Source organism: Petaurus breviceps, unplaced genomic scaffold (genome assembly GCF_028583685.1).
Source record: "Petaurus breviceps papuanus isolate PSGF00001 unplaced genomic scaffold, PetGlider_PUasm1.0 180, whole genome shotgun sequence".
NCBI classification, from domain to species: domain Eukaryota; kingdom Metazoa; phylum Chordata; class Mammalia; order Diprotodontia; family Petauridae; genus Petaurus; species Petaurus breviceps.
The window spans coordinates 2037202-2053676 of NW_027185782.1; the positions used below are offsets into that span (position 1 = coordinate 2037202).

The 16475-nt window shown below is 48.0% G+C and overlaps 1 protein-coding gene across 1 annotated transcript; it reads left to right on the forward strand.

Annotated features, from left to right (window-relative positions):
• Positions 1–16387, forward strand: UBXN6 (UBX domain protein 6). The gene is made up of 11 exons (XM_069086796.1): positions 1–194; positions 4173–4336; positions 7839–7903; positions 9950–10078; positions 11272–11369; positions 12324–12399; positions 13464–13548; positions 13706–13925; positions 14018–14148; positions 14367–14512; positions 15622–16387. Exons 1-11 carry the CDS (start codon positions 112–114, stop codon positions 15748–15750), a joined length of 1326 nt encoding a protein of 441 aa, XP_068942897.1. The 5' UTR covers positions 1–111; the 3' UTR covers positions 15751–16387.
• Positions 16388–16475: the final 88 nt, after the last annotated feature.

The window sequence follows — 16475 nt, forward strand, 5'->3', positions numbered from 1 at the left end:
GACTTCCTGGGTGGTATATTTTCCTTCCGGTTGTTGACCGGAGCTGCTTCGGCCCGGGCCTGTCCCAGCCCCCGCCGCCGCTGCCCCTCCCCCCCCTTCCCCGCGGCCGCCATGAAAAAATTCTTTCAGGAGATCAAGGCGGACATCAAGTTCAAGAGCGCGGGGCCCGGGCAGAAACTCACGGACACGGCGGGGTGAGCGGGCCTGGAGGAGGTGGGGCAGGGGAGGGGAGGGGCGGCCTTGATCATTCCTGAAGCGCAGGGCTGACTATGACACCCCCTTAGCTCACGGAACCTTAGCGGCTCCCTAAAACACGAACTTGTCGGGCCTTGAACTCAGCCGCCGTCTCCCGGCTCATCATTCGTCCCCCGGGGTCCCTCTACACTCCCCCGGGCCTTTCCCGGCACTTGGCCAGCCTCCGGGTCTACGCACAAGCAGCCTCCGCCCCCCTGGCCGGGGATTCTTTGTCGCCTCTGTCACTTCTGTCTTAATATCCAGAATCTCCCTACGAGCCACCTTCTGTAGGAGAATGAGGCCTTTCCTGACCGCACCCCCCCCCCCCCCCACCCCCCCCCCCCCGGGGGTGAAGTAGTGGGAGGCTCCCTGCTGGACGAAGTCACGCCCAGTTATCCATCCCGTCCGTGTTTATTCCAGCATTACATTTCCCAAAGGGCCTGCTACCAATCTCTGCTCAGGCCACCACCTTTCTCTCTGGATCTTCCTTTTCCCGCGCCTCCTACTTTGTTGATAAAACTAAGGCCATGTGTCCCGTGTTCCCTGTCCTCAGTGGACATTGCAAAACCCTTTGCAAAACATGGTTCCCCTTCTCCACCTTTACTGTAATCGCTGCCAAAGATGATCCTTCTTGCCAAGACCAACTTGTACCCTTGATCCCACCCCATCTCCTCCAGGAGCGTGCTCCGTTCAGCATTTTTCTAATGGCTCTCTCATTTTTTTCTCTGCCTACAGATAATGTCCAGGTTTCCCATTCCTAAAAACATTCCTTACAAACACTTTTGACTTAATAGTTAATTTGTAATCTCACTTCCAGACTCCAGATAATGAAGTTATCTCCTTCATTGCCTGTATTTCCTCACCTCCCTCAAGCTCTTCCATTCTAGTTTTTAATACTAATATTCAATGGAAACTGCCTTCTCCAAGATTAAGAATGATCATTTAATTGCTAATTTTAAGGAGCTTTTCTTTTTTAATCCTTTTCCTACCTCTTGTTACTACTTATCACCTCTTAATTCTCTTCTCCATTACTTTCATGACATTTGTTCTCTTCAGTTTCTTTTTGTTCCTTTCTCCCATCCTCCTGGGTATTTTCCAGTGTTCTGTGTTGGGCTCTATTCCCTGTCCTCTCTCCGTAATCTCATAAACCTCTGAGGGCCTGATTATCATCTTTGTGCCTCTGACTCCTAAATTTGTATTATCCAACCCAGGATCTTTCCTGATCTCTAGTCAGAATCACCAGCTGTCCACTAGATATCTCTATCTGGATGTTCCATTGGCATCTCAAACTCAACATGTCCAAGATGGAACTCCTTTTCTTTCCCTCTATATTTGTCCCACCTTCCAACTTCCCTGCTTCTCTTAAGGGACATCGTGCATGTCTCTCTAGTTATTTGTTGTTGTTCAGTTGTGTTTAACTCTTCTTGGCAAAGACACAGGAGTGTTTGGCCATTTCCTTCTCCAGATCATTTTACAGATGAGGAAACTGAAGCAGAAGTTAAGTGGCTTGCCCAGGGTCACCCAGCTAGTAAGTGTCTGAGGCCACATTTGAACTCAGGAAGGTGAGTCTTCCTGACTCCAGGCCTGGCATTGTGTTTACTTTACCACCTTGGTGACCTCTTTCTAGTTACACAGGTTTGCAGTTTCAAAGTTGACTCTTCCTTCTTTTCTCCTGCTCCCCTCACATCCATTCTGTTGTCACACAACATTTTTCTGATTTGTCCCCTTCTCCCTGTTCACATTAGCACTAGCCTCCTGATTGGTCTCTCCTCAGTCTTTCACACAGCTGTCAAAATAATGTCTTCTGACAGTTTGTACCATGTAATTCTCCTGCTCAGAAATCTTCAGCAGCGCCCCATTATTATTGTACCTAGAATGAAATACAAACTCCTTAGCCTGGCATTTAAGGCCCTCCCCAATTTAGTTCCAACTTAGTTTTCCAGACTCATTTCACATCGTTCCTCTTCACATACTCTACTACCCAGCAAACTAGCCTCCTTGCTGTTTCCCAAACTTGACCTTGTCATACCTGCCTCCATGCTTTCCTGTGATTGTTCCCAGGCCTGGAAATGTATTTCTTCCTCACCTCTAACTCATTTTGTTCAGGTGCCTCTTTTTTATGGAGAATTTTTCATAGTGTTTTCTCTCCCTTCATATTATATCTACTTACCTGTTTAGATATCGTTAATGTGATCTTGAGGTCAGGGACTGGTTTTTATTTTGTCCTTGTGTTCCCAATACCTAGTTCAGTGCCTTGCATATAAGAGGTACTTAACAAATGTTTGGTGGTGGTAATTGTTGTAGTAGTAGTTTTTGGTGGCAGGAAAATGAGTCTTTGAGAAGATAGGGAGACAAGAGGTATCTTTGAGGAAATGCCGGTTGGATCTGTGAGGGGATTGGCAGGGTAGGTCTGTTCAGAGACAGGACCAGGTAGGGAGAAAACACACCTGAGGGAAATGAAGGAGGTCTGTGAGGGGTAAGAAGGGGTCTTTGAGGATGGGGAGACTGTAGGGATGATGAGAGACATGCTTTGAGATAAACTGGGTTCTATGAGAAGATTTAAGGGCTGCTGGCTTGTGAGGGAAATTTGGAAAGAAACATTCCTAATAAACCCTGTGAGAACAGAGATCCTAATTTCTTTGTCTTTCCCAAGCACCCAGCATCATGCTTGGTATAGAGTACCCTTGTTTGGAGACACAGCATCCTGGAATGCAAAGAAGGCTGCACTTGGGAGTCAGAAGGACCTGGTTTTCAGTCCTGGTTCTGACACTTGGTGTAACTATGGACAAGTCACTTCTCCCTGAGCTTTGGTTCCTCTTGTCAAAGGGGGGTGATAACATATGTACTGGCTTCCTCACAGGGTGGTTGTACTTTGTAAACCAGACCGTAGAGTACTGTAGAATAGGAACTCAATTATCGATCAGTGATGTGGGAGTCCAAGTGAGATCTGGTTCCTGTCAGGAGTAGAGAAAAAGCCCTAAAGCGTTTGTATATATCTGTGGTGTCTTCTAGCTACTCTGGAGGGAGAGAAGTCAGCCACATTGCTTAGGAGAATTTGCTGATTTGGCTTTTCTTGAATGGTGCAGCTGCACTTGGAAAGCCCACAGAGGCTTCAAAGGAGGTAGAATTTGAGTGGGGGAGAGCAGGAAACCAAAGTGGGTATACACCAGTGAGAAAGTCCCATTGTGGCTTTATATATGTCCCATTCCTTTATAGTTATTCAGCCTCTATTCAGCTTCCACTGTGTGTTGAACATGTTGGGCACTGGAGGAAATAAGCCTAAAACAGACAGTCCCCACCCTGCTGGAGCAGAGATTTGTAGTAACTATAAAGTAGAAGAAAATAAGCTGAAAGCAAAAGAATGATGTCCCAGAATTCCTCCCAGCTAGTTTTGAGTTGAGCCATTGCACTTATGGGAAGGAGGGTTAGCAGGTAGGCCTTGGCAGCTTTCATTTCTTCCACTTTGTGTGAATCCTTAATACAGCTTTGATTGGGATCAGTAGAATGACCATTAGGGGCAGTGCAGTATATTCAAAGGGGGCAGCCACAGTGGATAGAGCACTGGGCTTAGAGTCAGGAAAATCTAAATTCAGATATGGAGGCCTAGCTGTCTTTGTAACCCTGGGCAAGCCACTTAACCCTGTTTGCATCAGTTTTCTCATCTGTAAAATGAGCTGGAGAAGGAAACGCAACCATTCCAAATGGAGTCACTAAGAGTGGACATGACGGAAATGACTGAACAACAAGAAGCCTGGTCAGAAGAGCACTGGGTTTAGAATACAAAGACTCACATTCCAGTCGCAGCCCTGCTATTTACTTATTACCCAGAATGATCTTGGTCAAGTCACTTTCCCCCTGGACAGAGCTCTCCCTGTCTAGGAGGTAAAGGGCTTGGAGTACTGGCATTAGGCTCACCTGCTTCCTTGTGTCTCCTTTAGGGAAAAAGTCACCAGGGAAAGGCAGAGCCAGCAAGTAACTAAGCAATCCCGCCAAGGACCAACCAATGAGGCCCAAATGGCAGCAGCGGCGGCGCTGGCCAGGCTGGAGCAGAAGCAACCACGGTCCCGGGGCCCCACATCCCAAGATTCTATCCGGAACCAAGGTGAGGACTGGGCATTGCTCCCCGGGCTCCCAGTTCCACTCTCCCTGGGGGAGGACATGGGGTTCTTTGAATGATGTCGTCTCCCCAAAATGAAGGTCAGGAATAATCTGCCTTGTTAGGTTCAGAGTAGTGCTGCTCCACAGTATCATGTCACCAGACTAACAGCCTCATCCCCAGAGAAAAACTGCCCGCGTTAGCTGACTTTGGACAAGGAGGCCTTCTATCCTCCTACATACAGTGGGGTTGACATCCCCTGCCCTACCTCCCTCCTTCACAGGGATCTTGTAAGGGTCCTTAGAGAATATTTGTGAAGCTCTTTGTGGGGAAAGAGAAGAGGATATGCAGTCCTGGAGTGTGGCCCAATTCATTTAGCATGGGTGAAGCTCATAGAGTGCACGTGGCCGGTTCAGGCAGGCCTGTTTTCTTCCTCTCTGTTATTACAGCATCGGGTCTAAGGGATCAGGGAAAGCTTCCAAGGAGAGAGAGCTGGAGCCAGACTTTGAAGGAGGCCTCTGAGTGAGGGCATTCCAGGCTAAGGAGGCAGTGTAACAGAAACCCCGTTTAGGGCAAAGAGAGGTCCATCTTGTTTGGCTGGAGTGCAGGATATGTATAGGAAGAGAATAATAGGAGATGGAACGAGATGAGATATGGGGCAGGCACTAGATTGTAAAAGAAAGGCAGCTGGGGACAGCCAGGGGGCGTCATGGAGCACCAGGCACTGGGCCTGTACTTCGTATGTCGCCTGTGATGTGAGCTGTGTGACCCTGGGGCAGGTGACTCGGCTTCTGCCTGCCTCAATCGCCTCCTTTGTAAAACAGAGATGCTAGCAGCACCGCTTCCCAGTGGTGTTGTGAGAATCAAATGAGTTAATGTTTGTGAATTGCTTTGCAAATCTTAAAGTGCTCTTTAAATGGTAGCTAGTATTGTTACAGGAATTGCATTTACTTGGCAAGCGATAGAGTGACCAATGGAATGAAGTGACTCGATCTCTGCAGAAGGAAGATTGATTTGAGTACAATATGGGTATAAGATTAGAGGGAGGAAGGCAAAGGGAGGCAGAAGACCTCTCAGGAAGTTAATCAGCCCATGGCTCCGAGCGTGGGAGCAAATAAGAGGACAGAAGCAAGAGATGATAGGGAGGCAGAGACAGTTGAGAGAAAAATCACAGATGACCAAGGCAGTGAGATTGCTGATGAGAAAGAAGTTAGAAATCCCCATCGGGAAATCTGGATGGAGACGTTCTTATGCCGGGTTGGTGCTTGGAACTGGTTCTGTAGGTTTGAGGCATTTGTGAAGGCATGGTAGATGAAGCCTGAATTAGATTGCCTAGAGATAGGATATAGAGAGAAAGCTAAGGACAGAGCCTTGTAGAGACCGTCTGATAAGAGAATGGGGAGAGAATAGGCAACCAGTGAAGGAGAGAGAGGGGCCGTAGTTAGGACCAGAATGGACACCACATTGTCCTGGTGATCAGAGGGAGTGGTCAGTGGCATCAGACATTAGAGAAATGCAAAGGAGGATGAAGACTGAAAAAAGACTCATTGGTTTGGCATTTATTGGTCATTGTTGACCTTTGAAAAAGCAGTTTCAGTGGAATGCTTGGAGCTAAAGATAATCTTACAAGGGGTGCAGAAGGGAGTAGGGAGGTGAGGAGGTGGCAACATACAAGGTTTTTAACTTTTTTCCACAAGTTTAATAGTAAAGGGGAAGAGAGAGATGGAATGGTCCTTAGATGGGCTTTTTTAGAACTGGGGAGACAAGCACATGGGAAGGAATTGATGGTTCAGGGGAGATCAAAGGTGTATGAAAAAGAAAGACTGCCTGCTGGAGCGAGGTCTTAGAGTAGAAAAAGAAGTAGGGATTAAAAGGGCAGGTCTCAGACTCTTTCAGTGGCCAGAGAGGAGGAAAGAGAAGGTTAGCAGGAGGGAGGGAGCCCACGTCAGAAGCCTTAGATCTTTTTTTTAGATCTGCATTACTCTGCAGTAATGGCTGTCACCTGCTGTCAGTGTGTGAGGCCTGTGGATGCAGGGAAAGTGAGGAGAGGAGCAGAGGTTTGGCATGGGATTTGTAGAAAATGAAGTAAGGAGTTTCTGTAAGTGGGGTAGGCCTATGGTACAGGAGCAAGGACCCGGTGGAGGAAGAGAAAGAAGGGGCTGAATGGATAGGCTGAGGTGTTAGAAGACAAACTTTGCCATTTTCACCGTGAGCTGGGATACTGGGGTTTTTTTCTGCCTTTGTATTAGAGGTCTCTGATCCCTACCATGATCAAGTTTATGATCTGCTCAGAATCTCTTCTTGGTGGTGGTAGTGTTAGTCAACAAACATTTATAAAGCATGTAATATGTTGCTAGGCACTGAAGGATAGAAAGACAGAAATGAAGCAGTCACTGCCCTCAAGGAGCTTACATTTTGCCAAGGGAAACAACATATGCACCTTTGTCCACACACACACAGATATAGAAATATGCAGATATAGACACATTTATGCATGCATGCATATACATACACACACACACACACAGAATAAATTTAAGTTAGTTTGTGGTGGCGAGGACAATAAGAATAGGAGGTGGGGACCAGCAAAGGCTTCATAGAGAAGGTGCCAGGAGCTGAGTTTTGAAGGAAACGAGATAGGTAGAAAGAATTCTAGGCATGTGCACAGCCCGTGTGCAGAGCCAGAGACAGGATATGAGGTGTCTGGAGAAGCAGGTAAAGTGAGGCCAGACTGTGAACATCTTTCAGAGCCAAACCAAGAAAGTTTAATGGTGATGTTAAGGCATTAGTGAATCATCAGAGCAGGGGAGTGACCTGGAGTCAGACCGAAGCTTTCTGGAGGGTGAATGGATAGGACAGGAGATGAGTGCAGCAGACTGGCCAAGAGGGGTTGTAGCTATGTGAGCAGACAGGAGGGATGACACAGAGGTGGGGTAGGAATGGCAGCTGGGTAGGTGTGCAGAGTGAAGGAGAGGGCAGAGTCCAGGTTGCAGTCCTCAGGGACCTGAATTGAAACACCCTTGAGGGAAAGGAGGACATTTTGAAGAGAGGTAGGGGATTGGGGTGGGTAAGCATGGGCTCTGTTTAGGACATTTGGAAGCTGGGATGCCTTGAGGATCTTGATTATTGTTGGTTGGTGCCTTCAGTTCTGGGCACATACTGTATCGACCTTTTATAGAAAAGGAGTCTGAGAGCAGTGAGTGAATGTTTGCTTAACATTCTGCAAATCCTCCATGGTAGAGCCAGCTCTCAAGCCCTACTGTCCCTCTGCCACACTGCCCCCTGCTGGCCTGTTGGGACTGTAACCAGCACCATGAGGCAGGTATGATTGAAGTTAGCATTAAACAGCCAGGAACTTGTCCAATCAGGGTGTTGGGGAAGCATGGTGGGGGTGTAGATGAGACCCCTGTTCTGTGCTGAGGTAGGAGGACAAGGACAGACACACACCCAGAAGCAGGTGTGTTTTTGGTCATACCTCTCATTCCCTTTTTTGGTTTCTGTTTTTCAGTGAAGAAGGAATTACAAGCAGAAGCCACCATTAGTGGGAGTGCTGAGTCTTCTGGAGCCAATGTGGTAAATTGGAGGAGGGAGTGATGAGTGTGGGGAAGAGAATTTGGATGCCCAAAAAGGGCCATGTTTACTGGCATACACAGTACACCTTCTTGGCTTCCTTTTGATTATTCAGTCTATTCCCAGATATTTACTGAGAGTCTAGCCTATCCTAGGCGCTGTGAAGAAGGATTATACATGGATCATAAAACATGGTTTCTATGCTCAGCTTTCAGGATAGTTAGAGAGATAAGATGTACTATCTGTGAACTTGGTTATGTAACCTGTGTAGGTTTCAATTTCTCTATCATGAATTGATTTCAAAGATCCCTCCCACTCCTGATATCTACAGAACCTACATTTCAGAAGACGTAGTATGGCATGGAAAGTTGGGTGCTTCTGCTGAGTCAGATTACCTTCCCCCACCCACACCCACACATACCTCCGTAGATTGGACCCAGGCCTCTGACCAGCTTCTCCAAACTGATCTAGTCTGCTCTTCAAATGACAGATTCATTCCCAAGCCTGTGCTTCCAGCTTTGTGGGACCTGTCAGGTCCCCTTCATGTCACAAGGAGCCACAGGAGAAGGGCTTTATAGAATGACGATAATAGCTTACATTTCAGTACTTTTTTTTTTTTAAGACTGTGACCTTTGGCATTGAGAAATCCAGGTTCAAATCAACCTCTGAGCTTCTCAGCTCTGTGACCTTGGGCAAGTCACTTAACTACTGAGAGGCTCATTAAAAGGGAGGGGATAAAAATATTTAGACTCCCTACTCTACAGGGTTGTTGTGAGGAAAGTACTTTGTAAACCTTAAAGTGCTCTTCACTCACACAATCTAAAAAGAAGGGAAAGTGCCCTGCAGGCTGTCTAGACTGACTTGTACCTGGACCAAAATTATCTGTCCAACCTTCCCAACAGCTGCCCATCTAGCTTCTGCCTGAGGATCCCCCATCCCCCCTTGGGGAGAGCGGGGGGTACCCTGTTTGCTGAGGCAGCCTGCTCCACTGTAGGACAGCTCTGATCGTGACTGAGTATTTCTTGGTCCAGTCCCACACACCTGCCTTACTGTACACCTTCTAGCCATTGCTCCTTCTTTTGTGTTTTGGGGCTAAATAATGAGCCTTTTTCCACTTCCACACAGTAGTCCTTTACACACCTGAAGTCTTTTCTCCAAGCCATAGATCACCAGGCTAGATATGCTTTTCTATGGTCCTCATGTGGTTTCCCTACATGTGTTGCTTTTTCTTGCACATGCTCCTGACTTTCCCAAAGTGGGGTGCCCAGCACTGCACATGAGCACAACACTCCAGGGTCACTCCACCTACCAGGGCAGACTCTAGACTGCTCCTTCATACCTCCTCGGGTTCCCGTTGGCTCTTTTTTTTTTGGCTGCTATGTCCCGCTTGTCTAAATGAACTTCTAGTCTCCTACCACCATTAAGATCTTTTTCACAGTATCTGTTGTTTTGTCACCCTTTACTTGTCCTCTCTCTGTAAAGTTAAATACAGAACTTTACATTTGCCCCTATTAAATTTTGTCCAGCAGTCCATTGTTCTGGTTTGTGGAGAGCTTTCTGGACCCAGACAACATGAAAACTGTGAGTGGTTATCCTGAAGTTGCAAAGCTTTATAAGTAGGGGCGGCTAGGTGGCACAGTGAATAGAGCACCGGCCCTGGAGTCAGGAGGACCTGAGTTCAAATGTGGCCTCAGACACTTAACACTTACTAGCTGTGTGACCTTGGGCAAGTCACTTAACCCCAATTGCCCTGCCTTCCCCCCTCCAAAAAGCAAAAAGAAAAACCAAAAACACAACTTTGTAAGTAGATTGTGCTACTGCAGAGTACTAGCAGCTGAGTGTCTTGCCTGGGCCACACAGCCACTTACCAGCCAGGTGGGAGGAAAGGTCTTACTGTATGCCTGAATGAGTCCTCCTGGAGGAAGGATGGGCCTGGCAGTGTTCCAGGTGAAGTGAGGCAATAGACCCAAATGAATCCCCAGGAGTCTGATCCCACCAGAAGAGAAAGGAGCCCCATGGCCCATGTGCTCACTCTTATTTCTCCCCCAGGTACCCGAAGCTAAGGAGCAGGGGTCTTCAAACCTGTCTGTGAGTGGGGTTTATTTTACCTGCCCTTTCACTGGAGCCATCTTGAGAAAAGACCAGCGGGATGCCCATATCAAAGAGGCCATTAACAAGGTGAGGAGGGGCTTGGGCTCAGCTTCACCTTGGAGCCCAATCAGCCTGCCCTTCCTCCAACGGTTGTTGGGAGGAAAATGCCTCTGTCGCTGTTCCACTAGACAAGAATCAACTTTCCTGTCTACAATGATGACATCGGATCTCAATTCTGTAGATGTGAAGTTCAGGGTGGTGGAGTCAACAGAGTCCTAGGTTTGGGGTCCTCAGACCTGGATTCAAGTCCTGGCACTCCTGCTTTGTCCCTGGGTGTTCCTTCCCTTCTCCTGGCCTCTGTAAAATGAGATGGTTGAACTAGAAGGTCTCTGAGGAGCTGACCATCTCTGGCATCCTTCCAACTCTGAAGCTATTCTCTGTCCTAAGTTGATTTTTTTTGACCTAAGCATAACACTTTACATTTACACCTATTAAATTTTATCATGTTAGCTTTGGACCCATGTTCTAACTTGTCAAGACGTTTTTAGTTCTTGACTGTCATTTGAGTTAGTTCCTCTTCGCTTTGTATCATTTGCAAATTTGATGAACATGCCATCTGCGCCTGTATCCAAGCTTTGGTAAACATGTTAAATAACATGGGGCCCCAGGGCAAGGCCTGGGGGCATTCCACTGGAGACTCCTCCCCACTGATACCCACCACCTTTGTACACTCAGTGGGCCAGTTCCAGACCTACTGATTGTGTTCCCATTTAGCCCTCACTCTGTCTTGGGACCAAGAATGTGTTGGGGGCTTTATGAAATGGCTCTGCTCAGATACGCCTATGCTGTTGGTCAGAGCACTCTCCTGCTCTCTTTTCCACAAAGAAACGCTGAAGGAGGGCTGAATGGGGAGGCCGAGGGACCTCGGGCTTTCCTGTGTGACATTGGGCATGCCCTTCCCCTCCCTGGGCCTCACCTTCTTCATCTCTAAGATGAGGATGGAGTTGGGTTCTAGCGCTAAACATGGGATCCAGGATCTCCTCGATAAGCCACGCTGGCGCTCTGTGTCCGCTGACCTGTCATTTGTTTGGCCTTAGTGCCAGGAGGACCCAGGCTCTCCCATGCTGGGCAAGCCACTTCCTCTCATCAAGCCTTAGCTTCCTTTGTGAAAGGGGGCCTATCAGACTCCCGCTCCTTGTGTCCTAGGGCTGGTGTGAGTAAAGCAATTGCAGATCCGAACCTGCTACAGAAATGAGTTGTTGATGTTGTTCCTTCTCCAGCACTCTGACAAAGACCCAGTGGCTGCTTCCATCATGAAGATCCATACGTTCAACAGGGACCGAGAGAAAGTGAAGTTGGGGGTGGACACCATTGCCAAGTAAGACTCCTTCGTGGGGCATTTTCAGAGCTGTCCCATCCAGTCTCTCTCGTAGCAGCAACTATTGTTAGCATTTATATTATAGCATTTATAAAGCACCTTCTACATGCCGGGCACTGTTCAGTGATTTACAAATATTTTCTTATTGATCCTTGCAACAACCCTGGGAAAGGAGGTTCTGTTATACTCATTTTACAATTCATCTGAGCACTTAGATTAAGTGACTTGCCCAAGGGCACACAGCTAATAAGTGTCTGAGGCCACAATTGAGCGCAAATTTTCCTGACTTCCTTTCCAGGCCCAGCCTTGTGTCCATTGTACCGTAAGGTAGACAGCAGAACACTGAGGACAAGAGAGAAAAAGTGATTTGCTGAAAGTCACCCAGAGTCAAAACTAGAATTCAGCTTTTGGGACTTTATGCCTAGGGCTCTTTCCCCTGTGCCATTTGTTGTTACCTGCAGCCCCAGGGAATCAGGGCTCTCTGGGTTTTGTCAGCAGAAAGAGGCCCCATGGCCTAAGAAAGGCAGAGGCTTCAGTTTGCAAATGGTTGTGGTGAGTAGGGGAGGCAACTATCTCTTGGCCTCAGTCCTGCCCAGGAGCAGGAGAAAGGATAGATGGGGGTCCCACCAGGGGACCAGAATTCTCTGTACCTAGGATCACTCTTGGGGTGGTTAAAGCCTCAGAGCACATGTTCCATCTTTACTTCCATGTTGAGTCAGTGCCCTTTCCTACCTGGGTGTAGATACTCAGAGCTTGGCACTGTGGGTTGTTTCTTTGCCCTCTGACCTGGACCCCTCCACAGCAGAGGCCTCCTACAGGTGGCTTCAAGATTAGGGGCTGCTCCATCGTCTCTCTCCCCAGGTTCAGCCCACAAATCCCCGGGGAAGCAAAAGCACAATAGTTGTCATTTATCTGGCAAACTGAGAAACTTTGTCTTCTTATCCCTCTGCACAGGTACCTGGACAACATCCATCTTCACCCAGAAGAGGAAAAATACAGGAAAATCAAATTGCAGAACAAAGTGTTTCAGGTAATTTCATTTCATCCCCTCTCTAGCATTTCAGCTGTACGGTATCTCTTCTCACTTCACACTGTCATTACCCCAGTGTAGACTCTCACTGCCAACTGCTTAGACCCTCGCAGGAGCCTCCTGGCGGGTCTTACGGCCTTTCTTCCCTGCCTCCTCCAACACGCTGTTTCCATGCTACAGAGTAATCTTACTTGGGCATGGACCTTGTCGTAGGAGTCTTCTGCTTACAGCCTTCCATTGATTCCCTTCTGCCCATCATGTAAACTTCAGGCACCAGAAGGCCACCAGTCTAGAGCACCTTATCTTTTAGTTTGATCTCCTCAGACTCCCCACTGTGTGCCAAACTGACTCCTCCATTCCCTTTTCTCTTCTGTGCTCCTGCCTGTTCTGTAAAACACTACAAGGGCTCTTCTTCCTCTGCCCTTAGAGCCACTTTCCCCAGAGGCAGGGAATGTGCAGCCTCAAGGCCACATGTGGCTCCCCAGGTCTAGTGTGACCTTTTGACTCAATCCAAACTTCACAGAACTGGGGCAGCTACGTGGCGCAGTGAACAGAGCACCAGTCCTAGAGTCGGGAGGACCTCAGTTCAACTCCAGCATCAGACACTTAACACATACTAGCTGTGTGACTTTGGGCAAATCACTTAACCCCAGTTGCCCTGCCCTCCCCCCTCCAAAAATAAATAAAAGCAAATTAGCTCAAACTTCACAGAATAGATCCCCTTAATAAAAGGATTTGTTCTATAAAATTAGACTCAAAGGGCCACACTTGAGGACCTAGAGGGTCACATGTGGCTTTGAGCCTGCAGGTTCCCCATCCCTGACCTTCCCTCTCAGGTCTTACATAGCAGTTTGTTATATTGTGTATTCTAGTGTTCTCTATAGGAGTCATAACTCCCTACCAGCCTGTAAGTTAGTTCCAAGATGGAGGGGACCGTGTCTTATCTAAGCTTTGTGTTGAGCCCAGGAGAGTGTCTATGCAAATAAGACTCTTAATATATGCATGAATTTAATTCTTTTGGAGGGGGCTAAATCATTGCAACCATAATCCCACTTCTCTTTTAGGAGCGGATCAACTGCCTGGAAGGGGCTAATGAGTTTTTCGAGGCCATTGGGTTTGAGAAGAAGACCCTCCCTGTTCCAGAACAAGGCAAGGGGCTGGGCTGGGTCATGGGCATCAGCTATTCCCAGTGTGGGCAGAGGGAGAACACAATCTTATCCAGAGGATAATCCTAACAGCCTAGGCCCTGGTCCCTTTGGGGGCAGAGGCTCAGGAGGCCACCTAAGGACCAGATGTTCCTCTGCAGAGACCTCTGAGGAGTACTATGTGCTGAGTGAGGATGCCCTGGCCCAGGTAGAGAAGCTGGAACAGCACAAAGTCAGCTTGCAGAGCTCGGAGCCAGTGCGGGCTCAGCTGGCCCGGCAGCAACGGGTCTTCAAGCCCTCCCCACTGGCTGCCCAGTTTGACCTACCTGGGGACTTCTTCAACCTCACAGCAGAGGAGCTCAAACGAGAGCAGAAGCTAAGGTTGGGCAGAGTTGTTTGGGTGGAGGGTGCAGGGCAAGACCCTGTCAGGTGAGGTCGAACTCCGGTCAGGCTGAGCTTTCTGTGTTCTTCAGGACCGACACTGTGGAACGACTGAGTGTGCTTCGGACCAAAGCCATGAGGGAGAAGGAGGAGCAGCGGGAAATGCGAAAATACACCTATACCCTCTTACGGGTTCGCTTTCCAGATGGGCACATCCTCCAGGGTAAACTAGCCCCATTGTCCCCAACATTGCTGGGACCAGTGGTGGGGGAGGGCTGAGCTGGTCCTAGCAGATCTGACCAGGGGAGAGACACCAAGCCTAGGAGTGGAACAGGGCAGGGCTTTAGGAGGTGAGCAGAGGGCAACCAGGCCATTCATGTTGCTATGGTGAAGCAGAATGTACCATTTGTGCTTTGTTGCCTCATCCCCCACCCTTCCCAGGTACCTTCTATGCTCGGGAGCGGCTGTCTGCACTCTACAGCTTTGTGAGGGAGGCCCTGCTCAATGACTGGCTGCCCTTTGATCTGCTTCCCGCAGGCGGGCATAAAGTGTTGGATGAAAACCTAGCCTTCAACGAATGTGGGCTGGTAAGTGTTGAGGGAACCCTAGCCTCATTCCTAGATGGGGAACCCTTCAGCTAAGACCAAGTATAAGTTGGCTCTGATTCAGAAGCCATAAATCAGACTTCATAATTCTGGGAGAAGGGAGGGTTCTTCTTCTAAGAAAAAATGGTATTTAGAAAGAGCCCTGGGCATATATAGAGTCTGAAGACCTGGCCTAGTGACAGCTCATGGGGTGACCTTGGACATGTTGCCTGCCTGCTCTAGGCCATGTTAGAAAAGTCCCTTCTACCATTCTTCATATGCTATAGGATATATAGAAAAGGCTATCCTTTTAACTAGCCAGCCCTTAAGCTATTCCAAATATTAATTTTTTCAAATTAATAAAACCATTTAAGTACATATTTTCGGGGCCCAGGCTTCTATATAGCCCGAGGTCCAGCTTTCCACCTCCCCACTCCTGGCTGACATGCAGTGGAATCCTCCAGTGCTTCCCTCTCAACAAGTCTCTGAGGGAGATCATGGGAAGCATTGTCACTTCCATTTTATGGATTAGGAAACTGAAGTTCAGAAGTTGTGACTTGTCCATGGTCACATAAACATTCAGTTGTGAAGCTAAGACTAGAACCGTGACCAGGGCACTCTCCCGTGACACCATGCTGCTGCCTTTAATGTCCATCTTCCTGTCTGAGCCCAGGCCTGCCCTAAACCATTCCAGTCAAATGGAGGAGATTCTTGTGTCTTGAGGCCAATAACCAAGACTCTCTAGGTAGCCTGGAGACTGTGAGGGGGTAGGACTTGGGAGGGTTCCTAGAATACTGACAGTCATTCCCAGCTGCCTAAAAGCACCTGATTGTCTAACTGTCCAGTTTCTGAATTGTTTATAAGGATGCATTGTAAAAAGCACTGGGTTTGACATGTGAAGACCTGAGTGTGAATCTCAGCAAAATGGCACTAAAAATGTAGGCAGAAAAGTGTTGGATAACTCTTTAAGTGCTACAGAGGCCTGTAATGATATCGGCATCAAGTCCTAGTGAACTGGGGGAGGAGGGAGAAAGAGAGCAGAACAAAGACTTCCCAACAAGCCCCCTGCCTTCACTGGGGGCCACTGAGTGAATGAATGGGTTTGATTTCAGGTGCCTTCGGCTCTTCTGACTTTCACTTGGGACACAGGCGTCTTGGAAGACATCAAGGCATCAGGGGCTGAGCAGACCCCTGGAATTCTGAAACCTGAACTTCTTGCAACTGTCGAAAACCTCGCATGAAATAAAACCAGGCTTGGCCTCGGCCCCATTGGTTCTGTCTCATGCTCCTCCCCTCCTATAATCCCTTCCCTTGCCCCTTCTGTCTCCCAGATTCCAAGCAGAAACTGCCTGATTCTCATGGCCTTTTGCTTGGGGAGGCAGGCCGCAATGGGGAGGTGGAGTTAGTTCAAGAATGAGGAGAGTTGTCCTCTCAGCATAGGCAGACTAGGATGTGTGGTAGCCCTTTCCTTGCACCCTGACACTTTGGTTTCGGGACCAGGGTCATAAGAGCTTTCCTGATCCCAGAGAACATGGCTGGATGTAACTTTGTGGAGGCTCCCCACCTACCTTGGAATGCTAAATTTGTGCTTTTTGTATACATGATTTTAAAACTTGCTCTAAGTAGCTATTAATGTACAGGTTATTTAACTTAAGGTATAGTTTGAGTAGAGAGATGCTGGTCATTTCATTGGCGTGGGAGCAGGTCTAGGGCTTGAGGGAAGGGCTTCCTTGGCTGATGGGATCTTCTTCGGAACTGGGTTCGGCTAGTCTCTTATGTACTTGTATATAAAATGGACAAAGAAGCATTGGTGTGTCACTACATGATACCTATAAACACTAAATTATGAACTTGATTAAATAGAATATTTGAATACAACTTCCTGGAACTCATTTATTCAAAGCAACAGAGTCTTAGAGATGGGACTTTGACAAATCAATTGCGTGGTGGTGGGGTAAAGGATATT